This window comes from Taeniopygia guttata, chromosome 21 (assembly GCF_048771995.1).
Source record: "Taeniopygia guttata chromosome 21, bTaeGut7.mat, whole genome shotgun sequence".
NCBI lineage: Eukaryota > Metazoa > Chordata > Aves > Passeriformes > Estrildidae > Taeniopygia > Taeniopygia guttata.
Window position 1 is genome coordinate 5076753 of NC_133046.1, and position 19508 is coordinate 5096260.

At 53.6% G+C, this 19508-nt stretch overlaps 2 protein-coding genes across 10 annotated transcripts in view; both read right to left on the bottom strand.

Moving 5' to 3' along the window:
- Positions 1 to 12709, bottom strand: part of CCDC30 (coiled-coil domain containing 30) — a 35575-nt gene extending 22866 nt beyond the window's left edge. The window contains exons 1-5 of one of the 9 annotated variants that reach the window (XM_032752098.3): positions 12592 to 12709; positions 11878 to 12045; positions 10940 to 11060; positions 5283 to 5458; positions 1570 to 1717 (exon numbers count right to left, since the gene is read on the bottom strand). In XM_032752098.3, coding sequence (XP_032607989.3) covers positions 1570 to 1717; positions 5283 to 5458; positions 10940 to 11060; positions 11878 to 12045; positions 12592 to 12636 — 658 coding nt within the window. In that variant the 5' untranslated portion in view covers positions 12637 to 12709. Of the gene's footprint in view, positions 1 to 1569; positions 1718 to 5282; positions 5459 to 10939; positions 11061 to 11877; positions 12046 to 12239; positions 12334 to 12481 lie in introns of those variants that run through there. The other 8 variants (XM_041720390.2, XM_072917316.1, XM_072917317.1 and 5 more) reach the window with 8 other exon arrangements.
- A 2571-nt stretch (positions 12710 to 15280) lies between these two features.
- PPCS (phosphopantothenoylcysteine synthetase) lies at positions 15281 to 19434 on the bottom strand. The gene is given in 3 exon segments (NM_001245507.1): positions 15281 to 15912; positions 17414 to 17517; positions 18902 to 19434. Coding segments are annotated over 3 exon segments (939 nt in total). The 5' UTR covers positions 19413 to 19434; the 3' UTR covers positions 15281 to 15588.
- Between the last annotated feature and the right edge of the window lie 74 nt (positions 19435 to 19508).

Here is a 19508-nt window from a genome sequence, read left to right on the forward strand (position 1 = left end):
CTGACCACAAGGGTGATTCCACAAGGACAACAGTGTTGGGATGTGGCAGCCCAGTTCTGCTTTGGAAAAACCCCACAACATTCCTTATGAACTTTGTTAAATACCATTTAAAGCCTTTCCTCACCAAAATCCCACTAACTGAGCTCAAACCGGTCAGGAATTCTTCCCTCCAATGCACACAAGTTATCACTGAACCAAAATATGTTGTTTAAGGGGGTTTTACTAAAGATGAGTGACCCCAGCCTCGGTTTTTAGTAGCAAATCAATTAATTCTCAGAGCAGCTGGCACACAGAGACAAACCCCAGAGACAAAACAAGCATTAAACCCTTACTCACATTTTGTAAAGCCTTGTATTCATCTAGCACCTCATAAAGCACAGATTTCCCTGTGCAGGCTACAATCCATGGGAGTCCCAGGCTGGAGCCTGTCCGTGCTCCAGAGTCAGCACTGAAGCTGCCACATCACTCACCCCATCCCTGGGGATTATGGATCGATCCCTACCCAGCACAGGGATGAAAAGGCTGGGAATGATGGGACTGGAGGCTGGAGAGGAGCTGGCAGGGCTGGAAAGGAGCTGCTGGGGCTGGAAAGGAGCTTCTGGAGCTGGAAATGAGCTGCTAGGGCTGGAAAGGAGCTTCTGGAGCTGGAAATGAGCTGCTAGGGCTGGAGAGGAGCTGCTGGGGCTGGAAAAGAGATGCTGGGGCTGGAGAGGAGCTGCTGGGGCTGGAGAAGAGCTGCTGGGGCTGGAGAGAAACTCTCAATTCCTTGTGCCATATGTGAGCACCAAGGGCAGCCCCAGGATTCTACAGTTCTGCTCTAAACCTGCCCCAGACAGTGCCAGTCCCCTGAAGGTAGCTGGTCCCTGCAAAGGCACATGGGGCTGTTCTCCAGTGAAATTCTGCATCACAGATTTGGGGACAATGCAAGGAATCCCCCAAAAGAGCACCCAGACCTGTGTGTCACTAAGGACATTTTCCACTGACATTTCACTCCAAGAGCAGCTTTACCACATCTCCCTCCAGAAAACTGTTTATTTCTACAGTGAGAATTTATTAAAAAATCCTACTAATATATAACACTTCAGGGATGGTCAACAGTTATTTCAAGGAGGAGGTAAAAGGGAATATTCTCAGTACTCAGTCACTTCCCCACTGCTGCACTTGCTAAGGATCCTATGGAGGCAACATCCCAAATTGTACCTGGAGAGCCCTGGGATGAGGTCCAGATCTGGTAATTAACCCTGTGCACATGGTAATTCAGTTATTTTGCTTGCAGGCCAAGTCATCATTCCCTCTCCATCCCCTCCCAGGGCAGAAATCTCTCCCTGGAGAGGAGATAGGAAATTCCCAGGGACAGGAAATTTGTCCAGACTGTGCAGCTGCATCACAGATCAGAGAAGCTGGTCTCAGAATTAATGGATTTGTGACAGTTAACCACTGCATTCCCAGCTCCTATGGAGCAGGCTGACTCCTGGCACTGCTATTCCCATATTCCAAGCAGAGAGGACAGAGGACAGACTGCCCCAGGGCTCAGAGCATGCCAGGAGTGGCCACCAGAGCAGCACTTACCTGCTCCACTCTTCTCTCTGCTATCCAGCCCTTCTGCCACCCTCTGGATATCTTCCTGGGACACCACCAGCCTCTGTGGGGCCTCATCCACATCTCCCACAACTCCTGCAGGCAAAGCTCCTTCCCCCTCCAGCTCTTCCCTGCAGAACTGAAGCACAAGGGTTAATGTGCCAATGGAAACGAGGAATCCTGTGGAGATGTGACCAAGGCAGAGCTGTTTGGCACCCCCACCATGCTGGTCCCATTGGAAAATGTGTCTTTCCTCATCTCCAGTGTCAGTTCTGGGACAAAGCAAAGGCAGGAGATGTCCTGCCCCGAAATGTGAGGTGTGCCCTGGGTCTCAGTAGAAGGGATTATTTCCTGCCCAGGCTGGGCACGGTGTGAGGATGAGGTTGTGACACTGTTTGGGCTCTGAGTTTTTTACCCTAAACCAAATAAAAACCCTCCCAATCTGCTGAAGGACAAACCTGAAATGCAGGAGGGCAGAAGTGTGATGAAGAACAGCTAAGGGAGCTGGAGAAAAGGAGGCTCAGGGGGGATCTTCTGGCTCTGCACAATTCCCTGACAGGAGGGAACAGCCAGCTGGGGGTCAGGTTCTGCTCCCAGGAAACAAGGACAGAACAAGAGGGAATGGTATCAAGCTATGCCAGGGGAGGTTTAGATCAGATATTAGGGAAAATTTCTTCATAGAAAGGGTGGTCATACATTGGAATGGGCTGCCCAGGGCAGTGTGGAGTCACCATCCCTTGGAAGTGTTCTAAAACCCTGTGGATGAGGCACCTGGGGACATGGGTTAGTGGTGGCCCTAGCAGTGCTGGGGGAATGGTTGAACTCAGTGATCTTGGAGAGCATTGGCAATCACCTTAGTGATTCTGTGAAATCTCAACTATGAGCCAGCAGGAAAATGTGTATTTCCTTATTTCTGTCTCCCCAGGAAGCTGTGTGCATTCCTGCTGCTGTGGGAATTCAGCTCCCAATGCCTGCCAGGCGTGAGCAGAGCCAGCCTTGCACACAGAGATGTTCCTGAATAACAGCACCACCAACACAGGGCCATGTGTCCCTCAGTACTGCCATGTGTCCCCTGGCACTGCCATGTGTCCCCTGGCACTGCCATGTGTCCCCTGGCACTGCCATGTGTCCCTCAGGATCATGAGGGGGATTTTCAGTTCCAACATATCTTGACTTAGAAGGGTTAGGGTGACCATGCCTTACACTTGGCAGGGAAGTTTCCACCAGAGTTATCCCAAAGCCTTGTGAAAATCCATCCAGCTCCTCCTGGGAGCTCTGTGGGTTCACTATTTTTGAAAGACCTCTGATTTCCTGGGGCTGCCCACGGGAGCTGGAGGGCTCAGTTTTGCTGTCACTGAGGGGGACTGGCTCACTTTGTCAGAGTAACACTGGGAGACTCACAATCATGGGATCACAGAAAGGCTTGGAATGGAAGAGACTTTAAAGCCCATCGTATTTTATCATGTCCCACCATGGGCAAGGACACCTTCCACTGTCCCAGGCTGCTCCAAGCCCCATCCAACCTGGCCTTGGACACTTCCAGGGATCCAGGGTGAGCCACAGCTTCTTTGGCCCCCCCTTTTCCAGGCCCTCCCCACCCTCACAGCCAAGAATTCCTCCCCCATTCCCCCTTGTCCTGGCACTCCAGACCCTTGCCAAAGTCATTCTCCAGCATTCCTGGAGCCCCCTGAGGCACTGGAAGGGGCTTTAAGGTCTTTCCAGAGCCTTCTCCAGCTCTCCTAGCTTGGCTCCCAAGGGGCTCCAGCCCTCAGAGCATCTCTGTGGCTTTGCTCCAACAGGTCCTTCCTGTGCTGGGGATCCCAGAGCTGCAGCAGCACTGCTGGGGGAGTCTGACCAGAGAGCAGCAGAGTCACGATGCTGTTTGGCCTTTGGGGTGCAAACACACACTCCTGGCTCATGTCCTGCTTTCAGTCCATGAGAACTCCCAAATCCATCCCACAGGGCTGCTCTCCATTAATTCCTCCTCCAGCCTGTGCTCATTCTCAGATTGCTCCTATCCAGGCACAGGACCTGAACTCCAGGAGCTCCCTGGACCACTGCTCCACATCCCTCTTATTTATGGATTCACACATTCCTGCTCCACTGAAGGGGTCCTAAGGCTCAGCACATTGGTTTGCCACTGATATTTGGCACTTCAGAAGGTGAGTGAGCTAGCACATGCCAGGAATCCAGAAGGCATTTCCACATGGATTTCTTGGAGCTGACCACACAGAGAGGCAGGTTTATATCCCGCCTTTCTGCTTTCCTGGGGATGCAATAAAACAATCAATTCTGCTTGAGCAGTCTGGCTAAAAGCTGAATTCATCCCTGTACCAGACAGGAACGTGTCCAGCCCTTCATTCCCAGAGTGGAACAGGTCAGCTGGGAACAAGCAAGGCCACACATTCCAGTAAACAGAGTAAGAGGAGCAATTAACACCTTAACCTGTAACACTGCTGGTCCTGCAAAAGAAGTGGGATGCTCCCGGGAACAATGGAGTGTTTAATCAACAGTTTCTGCTCCGAAGGCAGAGACAGGAATGACATCACTGGGGAGAGTAATCAGTCCTGTCATGGAGACAGTTTTCCGGGAAAACACATCTCTGTTAAACAGAAAGGAACAAGAGAAGGAGCTCTGACCCGTATTTGAGGTCTTGCTCCCTCCTCATGGCTTGGGATATCAGGGACAAACAGCAGCTCCTGGAATCCCACAGCATTCCTGGACTCCAGTTCCACAGAGACACAGCCATAAGTCATGAGTAGGTGGAAAGTGATGGCCTTGGAACCATAGAATCAGAATATCCTGAGCTGAAAGAGACCCACAGGGATCATCCAGTCCAACCTCTGGTCCTGCACAGACACCCCAACAATCCCTCGGAGCGCTGTCCAAAGGCTCCTGGAGCTCTGGCAGTGCTGGGGCCAGGACCATTCCCTGGGGAGCCTGGGCAGTGCCCAGCACCCTCTGGGGGAAGAAGCTGATATCCAACCTAAACTAAACCCCCCTGGCACAGCTCCAGCTGCTCCCTCAGATCCTGGCCCTGCTCACAGAGATCAGAGCTGCCCCTCAGGAGAAGCTGCAGCCCCCAATGAGATCTGCCCCTCAGCCCCCTCTGCTCTAGCTGAACCCAGAGAAAGTCATTCTTACCAGTGAAGATCCTCACACCAAACCCATCACAAACTCCTCAGCACAGGATTATAAATAATCCATTTCACTGTCCCTGTGCAGATGTGGGAGTAAATCAAGTGCAAAGAGTGAGAATCAAGAAAGGCACTGACTTTGAATCCTGGAATCCCAGACTGGTTTGGTGTTGGAAGTTTTCTTAGAGCTCATCCCATTTCACACCCCACCATGGCCAGGGACACCTTCCACCATCCCAGGTTGCTCCAAGCCCAACCTGGCCTTGGACGTTTCCAGGGAAGGGGCAGCCACAGCTTCTCTGGGCACCCTGTGCCAGGGTCTCACCCCCCTCACAGCCAGGAATTCCTTCCCAATATCTAATCTAGACATACTCTGTCAGTTTGAAACCATTCCCCCTTGTCCTGGCATTCCAGACTCTCGCAAATATTCCATCTTTCTTGTCATTCTTTCAAGTGTTTCAGACTCAAGACTCCACAGTGGCCTTAGAGACAGGAGAAACAATTTTCATTACAGAAATATCCCAAAAATATTCCTTTCCTGCAGGCAGAGCCAAGGAGCAGGAGTACCTGGAGCCCATCAATCAGGCTGTGGGATTCCAGCTGCCGGGCTGCCACTTCCAGCTTTCCCAGCAGCGCCGCCCGCTCCACCAGGAAATATGCAACCTGTTCACTGGCAGCACTGCAGGAGATCTGGGATAAACCTTCCTGCTCCAGCATCTCCTCCACTTCCTTCAGCTGGGTTTCTGCAAGGCAAGGCAAAGCTTGGTGTCAGCAGAGGAGAAACAAAGGGCAGGGCTTCCCGGAGATCTGTCCCAGTTCCTCCAAACTTTCTCACTGCAACAGCCCCATTTCTCATGGAGCCCAACAGCTCCTCAAGTCTCTCCTGCTTCCCACTTCCTTCCCTGCTATCCATTATCTCAGCCTTATTCCCTCTCTCCCAGGTTTTCCCTTCACACACCCTTCCCTGCCTGCTGAGCATCTGATAGGACCTGCTCCCCCCAGGCAGACTCGGCCCCTTCAACCCCAAGTACAGCTTGGCAGAAACTAAACACCAGATTAAACAGATCCTGAGAGAACCAGAGAATCATTAAGGTTGAAAAGACTTCCAAGATCATCAGTTCCAACCCTCAGATCATCAAGACCAACCTTGGAGAGAAATCAAACAGATGGACATGAAGATGTTTTCTTTGGTAGGAGACACACAAAACACCAGATGACTCCTAGAGAGCATCACTGTTTTCCCAAGGAATGTCTAGGAAGGAGGCAAATCTGAACCCCTTTAAGAATTAAACTGCCATTGCTTCAATATTTATCCAAAAATTATAGCCAGGAAGACTCTGAACTGGGAAAAACTTCCAGACTCAAGGGTCTCTAAGGCAGAAAGGTGACAAGACTTGCAGGAGTCAGTTTATGGCTGGGCACCTTTGTGTTTGTGCAACCAAGGATTGTTAAAAAGACCCCCTGGTTGGTGTGGTTGGAATTTACCTGCCAGGAGAAAATGAGGAACCTTTGGTGTCTGGCATGATGAGGGCAGCAACTCCTGCATTGGATCCAGCAGCTTGTAGAGCTAGGGGAGGGCTTTTCAAACACTCCCTGTGTAATTCGTATTAAAACCAAAACCAAGACCAAATTTCTAGCCCAAACGAGATTATAAAGGCTTCCAAGTGTTGTAAGATGGGAAGTGCAGGGAGCTGTATAGAGGTAGGAGGAATATTCACACTCTTTCCCTGCTCAGGGATCTAGAGTTGGACAGCAGAGGTTCAGCAGAGCAAACACTCCTCACACACAGGACATGCAGAGCCCTGGACCAGCCTGTCCCTCACTCTCATGCACTGATTTAACACAGCACAACCACACCCCGAGGCTCTGGTCGATGCCATGTTTCCACTCTGTGCCTCACAGCCGGCTCCATCCAGCCCTGTGGATGGAAAACACCCTGAGGTTCCCCAGGCGTCTTCCCCAGGGAGACAAAGCACAGCCTGCTCAATGCAGGGTCAAACAGGGCTCCCCAGCAGCCTCCTGCTGCAGCACAGCAAACAAGGCACTCTGCAGGATCAGAACTGCTCCTTGTGCCTGGGGACGAGCCCATGGATCACACTAAACTGAATCCCTGTCGGAATCCGAGGTATTGATGATTCTGAGATTGTAGAAAGTCTCTTTCTGCCTCTCTGCCAAAGCAGAAGCCATAATTCGTCTGTGCTGTTTCAGGGTTGTTTATTCTGTTTATCTCTAACAGGGCAGCGTGTGGGGCTCTGCCCTCAGTGGGATGGTACAAACATTAAATACCACAAACTACCTGTGCTGGATTTACAATAACGTGCCAATATCTGTCACCTACGTTGGACAGTGTGTCCCCAGCCTGAACCAACAGAAAAATGCCAACACCACAGTGAAACATGGAGGGCATGAAGAAGGAGAAAAAGGACAAGGCACACCCAATTTCCTCCATCTTGTCCCCTTTGGACCCCTTATCTAGAATCCTAAAATTTTACTTTTGCACTCATGCCACACTTAATTATTATTCATATCAAACACTCAGAGCTGGTAATTCATCCTGTAAGATTGAAAACTCTTTTCCATGGACAGAGATCACAGCCAGTGTCTCTGGGGGCTCTGTCCAGGGGGGTCCTGACCCCTGCCAGGGCAGCCAGAGGGAAGCTCTTGATTCCCACAAATCCCCACCTGCCTGGCAGCTTTTTTGCCAAATCCCAGCTAAAATGAATAGAAACTCCTCTTTTTATGTCCCCTGTGCCCTGAACCACCTTTACCTGCCAGTGCCCCTCTTGTCCCCAGCCTGCAATGCAGGATGAAGTGGTATCATTTTAGATCCCAGACATATTCCAGAGGCTGGAGAGGAAAAAGGATTTGTGAGGACAGGGGGGGCTGCCCACACAGCACAGGTTACCTGTGAGAAAACCCCAGTGACTCCTTACAAACTCCTTCCTTCCCTCATCCAGTGTTTGGGAAAAGCCAACCCCTGCCTCAGGCACTGTCACACAACAGCTCCACTGGCATCTCCCACTTCTGTCCATGCTTGTTTGGAAGCAAATTTTATATTAATATTTGTATTTTCTTACCCCAGGAATACTCTGAGAAACAGCAGCCACCCCACCCCACCACAGCCCTACATCCTCCAGCCCTGCTGGGTGTGTTTAACCTGCCCAGCTGTTACAACAAACAAGCTCACACCGTGACTGTGTCTTCTTTTTATTCCACTTTTCAATAAATCCAGGCAGCTCCCCCAGCACTGTGTGTCACTGCCAGTTGTATCTCAGGAAGGCTTTTGGGAGCACCATCGATCTGCCCTCCAACAACACCCAGTGCATTCAGCGAGAGCATCAGAGGCGGATCAGGAATTGCCTGGAGGGAAGGAAAAATGTCACTCTGGGCAGAGGTATCAGATGAGGTGACACTCAGCTCGATGGCCCAGCATCAACCAGCCTTGGCTGCTCCCTGTAGGAATGGGCAGGGATGGGCAGGAAGCAAATGTGCAAGCAGAGATTTACTTTTTATCTTCAAAAACTGCTCAGTGTCAGTCACCAGCAGTAATTATCCTCAGGATCTAAAGGAGGGGTGGAGAGACTTTGACCAAGGGCCTGGAGTGCCAGGACAAGGGGGAATGGCTTCCCACTGACATAGATGGGTTAAATGGGATACTGGGAGGAATTTCAGTGCTTCCAAAAGCCTCCAACCACCATCCTGTTCTCCTGCCTTGCCCACATTTTTAACAATCCCAGCAGACCATGGTCTGTCTTTCCACAAGCTCCTTCTCCAGCCCAAGCTGCTGGATCATCCTGTGCCTGCTGAGACACCTGAGTGTCCTGCAAAAATAACAGGGGGAGCAAGATCTGGAGCACAAACCCTATGGGGAGCAGCTGAGGAAGTCAGGGGGGCTCAGCCTGGAGAAAAGGAGGATCAGGGGGGACCTTCTGACGCTGCACAACTCCCTGACAGGAGAGGGCAGCCAGCTGGGATAGGCTTTTCTCCCAGGGAACTGGGACAGAACAAGAAGAAATGGCCTCAAGCTGTGCCAGGAGAGGTTCAAGTTGGACATTCATTGAAAGGCGGGTCAGCACTGGCACAGCTGCCCAGAGAAGCAGCAGAGTTACCATTCCTGGCATTGTTCAAAAAGGATGTTTGAACATCAGGGCACTTGTGGTGGGCCTGACAGTGCTGGGGGAATAGTTGGATTTGATGATCCTAGAGGGCTTTTCCAACCTAAACATTCCCATGGTTCCAAGAACTCTGATGAAAAGCAGAGGCCTGGGGAACAGACACAGGGATGCAGCACAGAACCCTGCAGCAGGAACACGTGAGAGACCTGGAGCAGCCCAGCAGAGACCTTTGGGATTGTGCAGCATCTCCAGCACAGCACATCCAGACACTCCATACTAGAGATGGCCAGGGGGATTTTTTTTTATGAGGAGGATGATATAGAATCATGGAACCACACAATATCCTGAGCTGAAAGAGACCCACAAGGATCATCCAGTCCAACACCTGGTCCTGCACAGACACCCCAACAATCCCACCCTGAGCATCCCTGGGAGCATCTTCCAAAGGCTCCTGAAGCTCTGGGGAGCCTGGGCAGTGTCCAGCACCCTCGAGGGGAAGAATCTGTTCCTGACACCCAACCTAACACTCCCCTGGCACAGCTCCAGCCATTCCCTCAGGTCCTTTCCCTGGAGAGCAGAGATAAAATTCTCCTCCAGAGGAGCTGCAGCCTGGGATGAGCCCTGCCCTCAGCTCACCCTCAGCTGAACAAACCTGGCTAAAAGGATCAGTCACTCAATAAAGTGCTCTACAAGAACCCAAAACATCTCAGTGCTGGCACCTCTCCCTGCAGGTGACAGCCCGGAGTGAGCAGGGCTCCCAGATTCTTAAATTATCCATACACATCCCAGGATAGCAGCCAATGCTAGCAGTGAGTCAACAACAAGTCCTGAACCTCAAAATCTGAGTGATATCCCAAAAAAATCCCTCCAGAAACACTCTACACTGGGAACAACTGGATGGCGACCAGCAATCCCTCCCAGACACACCGAGATCCATGGACAAGGATCTCAGATTCCATTCCAGGGGAAATCATTGCTCAACAGCCTCAGGGACCCCTAAAAATGGAGAAAGTCCAGAGGAGCAGATCCACCAGGAAGAAATCACCACATTCCAGCTTTGGGGACATTCTGTCTGTCTCCTGCCACCTTGTGGGAAGGGAGAGAACCAGGAACGGAGTTTTCTGCCACAGCCAGACTCCCAGGAGCTCATTATTCATTTTAACCTTTGTAAGCAGCCTTTTCACCACAAACCACGGCTTTAAGTGCCCAGAGAAATCAAATTTTTAGGTGAATCCATATTTGGAAAGTCACACCACCAGATGTGCTCCCTGATAACCCAACCAGTGCTCAAAATTTCCCCCAAACTCCTGCATTTACTGTCCCAAAGCCTGAATCACAAAGAAACACTTTAAGTTGTGCCATCACCCCAAATTTTATCTTAAGTCCAAGACAATACATCACACTAAAGGAGTTAATGGTGACATGGGCTATGAGCACCACTGCAAGTGCAACAGAAGACTGAAGAAAATCAAGAATTAAACCTAGCAGAAGTGACCCTAGAGTTTGAAAATTAATTATTTCAAGTTAAGTAAGTGAAATAATTTGTTTAAACAAAATTACTGAAGCTCTGAGGGGCCCTGAGTAACTTGGTCTAATGGAAAGTCTCCCTACCCATGGCTGGGGGTGGAACTGGATGAGCTTCAAGGTCTCTTCCAACCAAAACCATCCTGGAATTCCGTGACAATGAACATCCAAGTTTTGAATCATCAGAACAAACAATTCCCGTCCCCCATATTGTTTTAAAAAACGTGGGGCTTGTGTAGACCAAAGCCAAGAGCAAATTCACTGACTTGGTGGGAGCAACAGATAATTTAGAGCTGGAAACCAAAGAGCACCATCAATTCTGGTCTTCAAACAGCTCCTGGAAGATGCTACATGGAGAAGCTGCCAAACTCCCTAAATAAAGGCAGGAAAAGCAGGCAAGAACCTCTAAATCAATTATAAATCTGTTTGAACAGCTCGTTGACACTTTAAGAAACTTCTCAAGCAACCACTGAGAACTCCCTGAGAACTCAAAAAAAACCTCTGCTCATCTCTCCCAGAAGTTTTCCAGACCCAGACACCTTCCAGTGCATTCCCAGGGCCCACATTCCAGAGGGAAGGGATTACCCTGCTGCAGCTGGAGCTGTGCCAGCTCCAACCTGAGCTGCTCATTCTCCTTCTCATACTCAGAGGCAACGGCATCTCGCTCTTCCGTCAGGGTACGGACATGGCCCACGTAGCTTTCCACCTGGAATACAGAAAACCCTGCTATTCCCACGTCTGCTGGTGCTTCCAGTGATCCAGCCGCACAAAAAGTTCTCCACCCCATCATGTTTACAGGATAACCTCAAATATTTGCAGGACAATATGTTTTATGCCTTTGGAACACCTGGGAATGGTAAAACCTTGAGTGGGAGGTGGTGCAGCTATGGAGGTGCTGGGATGTGGGAGGTGCTGGGCTCACCAGGTGCTTTTTGATGGCCAGAATGAGGAATGGGGATATAAACCCCAAGTTCCCAAGGGCAGCAGCATGGCAATGACACTCCTGAACCTGCTGCTGCACAGAGGGGGGATCAGGGAAACCCTGAGGGTATTCCAGAACCACTGAGGTTGGAAAAGGCTCCCAAGTGTCCAACCTGCGACAAAACTCTTATCTTGTCACCAGACCACAGCACTGAGCGTCACATCCTGCTGGTCTTTGGACACCTCCAAGGATGGGAACACCATCACCGCGTTGGTCAACTCCTACAGTGAAGAAACTTCTCCTCATCTCCAACCTGAATCTCCCCAGACACAACTTGAGGCTGTTCCCTCTGCTCCTGTCCCTGTTCCTGGAGCAGAGCCCGACCTGGGGCTGTCCCCTCCTGTCAGGAGCTGTGCAGAGCCACAAGGTCCCCCCTGAGCCTCCTTTTCTCCAGGCTGAGCCCCTTTTCTGCTCCCCCAGCCGCTCCTGGGGCTCCAGCCCCGTTCTCTTCCCAGGATGGGCTGCAGCCGGTCCTGTCCCCGGTCCCGCTCCCCGGTCCTGTCCCCGGTCCCGCTCCCCGGTCCCGGTCCCCGGTCCTCACGTCTCTCATGTCCTGGGCCCGCCGCCGCTCCAGCTCGCCCAGCCGGGTCTCCGCTCGCCACAGGAGCCGCCAGGCCAGGCCCAGCTGCTCCTCGGCCGGGGCGGCGGGGTCGGATCCCTCCGCCCGCAGCCAGCGCTGGATGACGGCCGCCGGTACCGGGGACTCCGTCTGCGGGCACAGAGCAGCCGTGAGACACCGGCGGTACCGCGGGTACCGGCTGATCCTGGGGACCGCCGGCCCGACCCCCCGAAACCCCCCGAGCCCTGCTGGGCTGGTCCCGGGGTACAACCGGCCCCGACGGCGGTCCCGGACACCCACCGGGGCGGAACCGGACACCCACCGGGGCGGAACCGGACACCCACCGGGCCGGTCCCGGACATCCACCGGGCCAGAACCGGACACCCACCGGGCCGGTCCCGTTCACCCACCGGGCCGGTCCCGTTCACCCACCGGGGCTGAACCGGACATTCCCCGGGCCAAAACCGGACACCCACCGGGGCTGACCCAGACACCCACCGGGGCAGAACCGGACACCCACCGGGGCAGAACCGGACACCCACCGGGGCGGTCCCGAACACCCACCGGGCCGGTCCCGTGCACCCACCGGGGCTGACCCGTTCACCCACCGGGGCTGACCCGCACACCCACCGGGCCGGTCCCGTTCACCCACTGGGCCGGTCCCGTTCACCCACCGGGCCGGTCCCGCTCACCCACCGGGCCGGTCCCGTTCACCACCGGGGCGGCGGCGGCCGCGTCCATGCGGCGGGTCGGAGCCCGGCGCCATGGCAACAGGCCCCGCCCCTCCGTGGCCGCGCCCCCACCAGCGCTGATGCGGATTGGTCGCGTTAGGCCACGCCCCATCACGTCACGAGTGGGTGGTACCCCGCCACGCCCCCTCCCCGCTCAGTGTCGCCCCCTGGCGGTCGGAGCGGGCACAGCGCCGCGTCCCCAGGGTCACTCCGGGGTCAGCGAGTTTTCCCAATTTCCTTCTAAACGCCAAGAAAAACGGCTGGAGCTGGAGGGGAAGAGGGTAAGTACATAGAACCAAGCCTAGAGAAGAGAAGGCTGTAGGGAGAGCATGGAGACAATGCCAGTTCCTACAAGGGACTCCAAGACAGCTGGAGATGGACTTTGGATGAGGACATGGACAAGACAGGACAGTTTCCCACTGCCAGAGGGCAGGGTTAGGTGGGATATTGGGAAGAAATTAATCCCTGTGAGGTGGGAGACCCTGGCATGGGCTGCCCCATCCCTGGAAGTGTTCCAGGACAGGTTGGACAGAGCTTGGAGCAGCCTCAGCCAGTGGAAGGTGGAATGAGATGAGCTTTAAAGCCCCTTGAAACCCAAAGACGACTCCATGAGATTGAGGAACTGAAGAGTTAAGCAGGTCCACCCTGCAGAAGGAACTCACTGGCTGAAGACACTTCACAAGGGGATAGCAGAGGAAGGAGAAGACCAGGACATGGAGAAGAGGTACATGGCAGAGCCCTCTGAGATCCTCAGGAAGCAATGGACAGATCCCAGACTTGCAGGAGCCACTTCCAACTTAGGTACCACAACAGCATTCCCAGAGTGCTGGTGCCCAAACAGTGCCAGGGTGGGACTCTGCAGGGCTTGGTTTAACCTCCCAGCTGGAACAGTGCATCCCTGACGTGGGATGGGGGCGGCTGTGGCTCAGTTCGAGCCCAGGGAAGGGAATCTCCCCAACCAGCACTTCACAAATAGGGGCAGGTACAATGCTAGAAGCCCACTGTGTGTTCTCAAGTCCAATGAAATCCCAAGGTTCTCTGCTCCTCAAAAAGCTCAGATTATTCCTCAGCTTCCCAACCATCTCCGAGGAACTCCAGGACACTCTGAAGACAGTGCTGGTGGCATTTCTCCCAACCCTTGTCCCAGCACTCCTGCAAGGGCATGTTCACCTTACACTAATTTTTCTATTCTCATCCCTGCTGGCCCATACAGTGGCTCCAAACTAACACAAGAGAAATCCCAGACTCAACATTCCCACCAATTACATACTGGGAGATGAAGACAGGCAATTCTTGGAGCTTCTTCACCTTCTTTATTAGTCCTGGCCACGGGTAAGTTGTGTATTCCTTCTCCTGACTCAGTTACCAGCTGGATCTCCCCCCTCCTGCCCAACCTGGATTTCTCCCATCACTGATGGCATCCACTGATCCCATCCCCATGCTCTTTCCTTGCTCTTCTGGCTTTATTTTCCTTCTTTGCTGAGCACCCCTCACTTTCAGAGGATTGGATATTACAAAATCACTGCTGCCTCCTGAACACTCCATGGTCTTGTCTCTGGAAATGTTTCCAGCATGCCCATGTGCTGCTGTCCTTTCCCAGATCCCAGTGAATTTATTTTGAAGACAGCCCATGAGCAGACACACAGTAGTCTGCAGGAGAGATGCCCTTAAGTTTCCTGCAGCATGAGGAACACACACTTTGAAGTTGGTAACCGTTCAAAGAGGGTTTAGATAAAATCAGGAACATTCCAGTTCTAAATCCACACAGCCAAGAGGAGGCTTCCCCTTCCAGGGTCAGTCACTGCCACTCCTTCTGCTGTCAGAGAATCATGGAATCACTAAGCCTGGAAAAGCCCTCCAAGATCATTGAGCACTGCCATGTTTACCCTAAACCCTGTTCCCACACTTGTTTTTGAACACTTCAAGGGATGGGGACTCCACCACTGTCCTGAGCAGCCTGTGCCAATACTTGAACATCTTTCCATGAACAATTTTCTCAGTATCCAACCTTGAACTTCCCCTGGCACAGCCTGAGACTGTTTCCTCATCCCCTCCCTTGCTCCCTGAGAGCAAACCCCAATCATTCCTGCCTGTCCCCTCCTGTCAGGGAGTTGTGCAGAGCCACAAAGTCCCCCTTGAGCCTCCTTTTCTCCAGGTGGGGCCCCTTTTCCAGCTCCCTCAGCTGCTCCTGGTGCTCCAAACCCTTCCTTCCCACTCCCCTTCTCCAACCTTGGATCCATCCTCTGTGGTCTGTGCCAAATGTGGCCTTGCCTTTGTTTACAGAGCTCTGCAGCGACCCTTGAGCCTTGTTTGGTGAGAGTTGCCCAAACACTGCCTTGGAAAACTTTCTGGACATGGAATATGAAGCAAAGCAACCTTCAAATACCTGGGATGGAAGGAAAACCTTGTAACAGATGCTTTAGGAACGCTGCTGAGGCACCTGAAATGTAGGAACGTGGGATCTCTCCCAGGATGTCTGCTGGCACAAGAGCTGCTTCCCCAAAGCTGCTGTCACCTCATTTTCCTTTTTACTACCCTGGTTTCACCATCCACTCTCAACACCAGAGATTCCCCACTCCAGTCATAAAACCAGCACATCTTTCCTGTGAAGCCCCATTCCTTCCTCCTGCCATTCTAAAAGAAAATCCAAAGAGGGAGATTCAAGAAATTCTTTATATACAGAGACCTTCACCATTTCTCGTCCTCCCAGTTCTCCCAGCCCATGGAACAGAAGCTTCTTTCCTCCTTTAGACACCAGGACAAATATCCTTTGGGATGGTTTCACTTCCATGTATTTCTCTTTTACAAAGCTGCAACAGCCACAGCTGAGCTGTATAGAAGTGACAGAGTGTTGGACAGCCCTCCTGAGTGCTCTGTGGGGTTGGTTTATCTACCTGGACAGGCACTGCTCCAGTCCTGCTCCCTCTGCAGCACCATTCCCTTATTTCCTGCGAGCTGCTCCTCAGCCTTTTCTCTCTATAAAGGCCGTGTGCTGGCCCTGCAGGTAACTCACAATCTTCTCCTCTATTTCCATGCCTTGTGCTATTTCCTCGTCAGACAGGGATAAGGGAGTCTGTGAGTCCCTGGTGACAATGATGACAGAGGTTCTCCGGGATTCCAGGACATTGGCCACCACCACCTGGTGCCGGTATTTCTCCAGAGCCTGCCGAGATTTATCCAGGAGGATCTGGGGATCTGTCTCCAGTTTGAAGGAAATCACAAAGGCTTCAGGAGCCCACTCTCTGACCAGGGGTGACAGCATTTTTGGCACCATCTTCATTGTGATCTGCAGTGGGGAAAATATAAAAAGAAAAAAATCAATAAGAATATTACAGGGAGTTTTAATAAGAGATGGGATAGGAAAGAGGGAAAATCCAGCTTTGTTTCATATTCCATTTGCACCAGGAAGTTTTTCAAGGCAGTGTTTGAGCAGCTCTCACCAAACAAGATTCAAATGACACTAAATCTAAATTAAATGATCCATGTGGTGCTCACAGTCAGGGGGTTCTGAGGCCAGGCCACAGGAACTCTGCATTGCCAGAGCTAACCACACTGGGGGAATATAAACATGAGGAGAGAAGATTAAAACCAGCCTTATAACTGCATAAATCTGAGTTTTCACCTCTCCAGAGTTCGGGTAGTCTATCCCATCTTCACCTTTCCTTCTATCAACTCCTTAACACGCATGAGGCATAAAAGTGCTAAAGCATGGAGAAAAACAGTAGGAGACTGTGTTCTCCAGCTTCCCAACCTCTGGATCCATCAACTGGGAATCAGGCCAGGTCTCATCTTTCCAATGCTAACATTAAAGAATGACACCCAGCAACTTCTCAGAAAGTAATTAATTTAAAAATTTGGTATTTGTTACATAAAGAATTCCAGAGCCACCTGCTCCCATTGCTGAGAGGGACCTCAGTGCTGCAGTGTTGCTCTGTCATTCATACAAGCAAGATGGATCCCAGAGTCATGGAATGGTTTGGGGTTGGGAGGGACCTGAAATCCCATCTCATTCCACCCCCTACCATAGGCAGGGACACCTTCCACCACCCCAGGCTGCTCCAAGCCCCGTCCAACCTGGACCTGGACACTCCCATGGATGGGGCAGCCACAGCTGCTCTGGGCACCCTGTGCCAGGGCCTCACCACCCTCACAGGGAAGAATTTCTTCCCAATATCCCATCTAAATCCATTCAGTCGGTTTGAAACCATTCACCCCTAGTCACAGCACTCCAGGCCATTCTCCAAACCTCTCTCCAGACAAAAGGCAACAACTCAAGTACTTCAGCAAGTATTCTTGGAGCACTTCGGCTCTCTCTCCTCATCTCCATGGAAGCACGGGCAGCTTTAAAGGACAAAGCCAAAAAAGCAGGAGGAACCTCAGGGGGCCCTCTTCATGTGCCACACCACAACTGCAGACATGTTGAAGCTGCTCCATATCAGACAGAGCAGCACTGACCTCCCTGCAGATAACCCATGGGACCCCTCACCCCTTCATCCCACCTAAAAATAAACCCGGATCAAAGGAGAGCAGGGCTGATCCTGCCCTGCCCTCTTATCTGGGCCCCTCAGTGCAAGATAAGAATAAAACAATGCAACTCCAGGATTTCCACAGGGTTCTGTCCCTGTGGGATCTCACCCTCCTGTTCCCTCTCACAACACACACGAGCTGCTGCTTTGCAGCTTTCCCAGGTTTTATCCACAGCCAGCTCTCAGGAGAAGGACCCTGGGAGCAAGGAGGGGATGGATGAGGGGGGTGGCAGAGGGGACCATGCCCAGGGGAGGACTCACCTGCAAGGGCCCCTCCGAGGACTGGATCTTGTGCTCCGGCATCTCGGAGACCGGGATGTAGAAATCCGACACGGCGGCTGCCAGGTAGAACATGACACTGGAGCCTGTGGGAACACAACTGCTCAGCTGCTGTCCCCCACTGCCATGGCCTGTCCCTGTCACCCCAGAGCCAGCTGAGCTGCCACCCACACACCAAACAGCAGAGCCCAGGGTCCCCGTCAGGGATCCCCCCAGCACAATGCTGAGCAGGGCAGCACTGACCCCCACTGACCCCCACCCTGGGGTCTGTCTTGTCCCCTCCTCCCAAGCCCCAACAGCCTCCAGGGACAGCCCAGACCCTCACGTTGCCCTCCAAGCAAGAAGGTCCCCTTGTCCCCTCACACCAGAGCCCCACAGGTCCCAGGATCACCTCATACCTGAGCCCTGAGGCCACCATGAGAAGGTTCTATCATCTACCCCATGCCAAGAACCCCTCGACCTTTCTCGCATAACCATCACACCCCCTCGCTCCTGGTCCCTCTGTCCCCTCGCACTGGAGACCGCCATGAGAGCCTCACCCTTCCTCATCCTCAGCCTTCACACAGGACCATCCCGTTCCACGTTGGAGACCCCCATGAGAGCCTCAACCTTCACACAGGACTATCCTGTCCCCTCACACTGGAGACCCCCATGAGAGACTCATCATTCCTCATCCTCAACCTTCACACAGGACCATCCTTCTCCCTCACACTGGAGACCCCCATGAGAGCCTCATCCTTTCTCATCCTCAGCATTTGCACAGGACCATCCTTCTCCCTCACACTGGAGACCCCCATGAGAGCCTCACCCTTCCTCATCCTCAGCCTTCGCACAGAACGATCCTGTCCCCTCACACTGGAGACCCTCATGAGAGCCTCACCTTTCCTCATCCTCAACCTTCACACAGGACCATCCCGTTCCACGTTGGAGACCCCCATGAGAGCCTCACCCTTCCTCAACCTTAGCACAGGACCATCCCACTCCCTCACACTGGAGACCCCCATGAGAGCCTCACCCTTCCTCATCCTCAACCTTCACACAGGACCATCCTTTTCCTTCACACTGGAGACCCCCATGAGAGCCTCACCCTTCCTCATCCTCAACCTTCACACAGGACCATCCTTTTCCTTCACACTGGAGACCCCCATGAGAGCCTCACCCTTCACACAGGACTATCCTGTCCCCTCACACTGGAGACCCTCATGAAAGCCTCAACCTTCACACGGGACCATCCTTCTCCCTCACACTGGAGACCCCCATGAGAGCCTCACCCTTCGCACAGGACCATCCCATTCCTTCACACTGGAGACCCCCACGAGAGCCTCACCCTTCGCACAGGACCATCCTTCTCCCTCACACTGGACACACCCCCGGGGGGCTCCCTCCTCTCTCGCCCTGCGCCCTACGAACCGGCGGCCGCTCCGCCGCCCCGTTCCCCCCCGTCCCCTCACGGCCGCGCTCCCGCCGTACCGAGGGGCGCCAGGGCTCTCGCGGCCGCCCGCAGCAGCGCCAGGTACTCCACCAGCGCGGTGAACTCGATGGCGAGCAGCGCGCCCGCCTCGGTGGCGCGCCGGTACTCGCGGAGCGCGGGCAGCAGCGCGGGCAGCGCGGCGGGGGCGGCGGCCACGCCGGGCGGCGGCCCCGGGGTGAGGCGGAGCGCGTCGAGCAGCGCGGGCCCGTGCGGCGGCAGGGCGCGGGCCCAGGGGAAGGCGGAGCGGGCGCGGTGCAGGAAGCACACGGCGTAGCCCGCCCGCACCAGCCGCTCGGCCGAGGCGGCCCCGCGCCGGCCGCTGCTGAAGTTCTCCAGGAAGCGCACGGCCCGCGCCTCCAGCGGCACCTGCGTCCCGCCCGAGGTCACCAGCGCCACTCGCCGCCCGCGGGCCGCCTGCTCCGCCGCCCAAGCCCGCACCCGGCCCTCGGTCTCCGCCGCATCCACCTCCTCGCTGTCCTTCTCCTCCTTCTCCTTCACCGCCGCCGCCATGGCCGGGACGGAAATCACGCGTGTCGGCCGCCCCGTTATAGCGGAAGGGTTGTCGCGGTAACGGAACGCCAGCGCCGCCCGTGCCCGTCGGAAGTG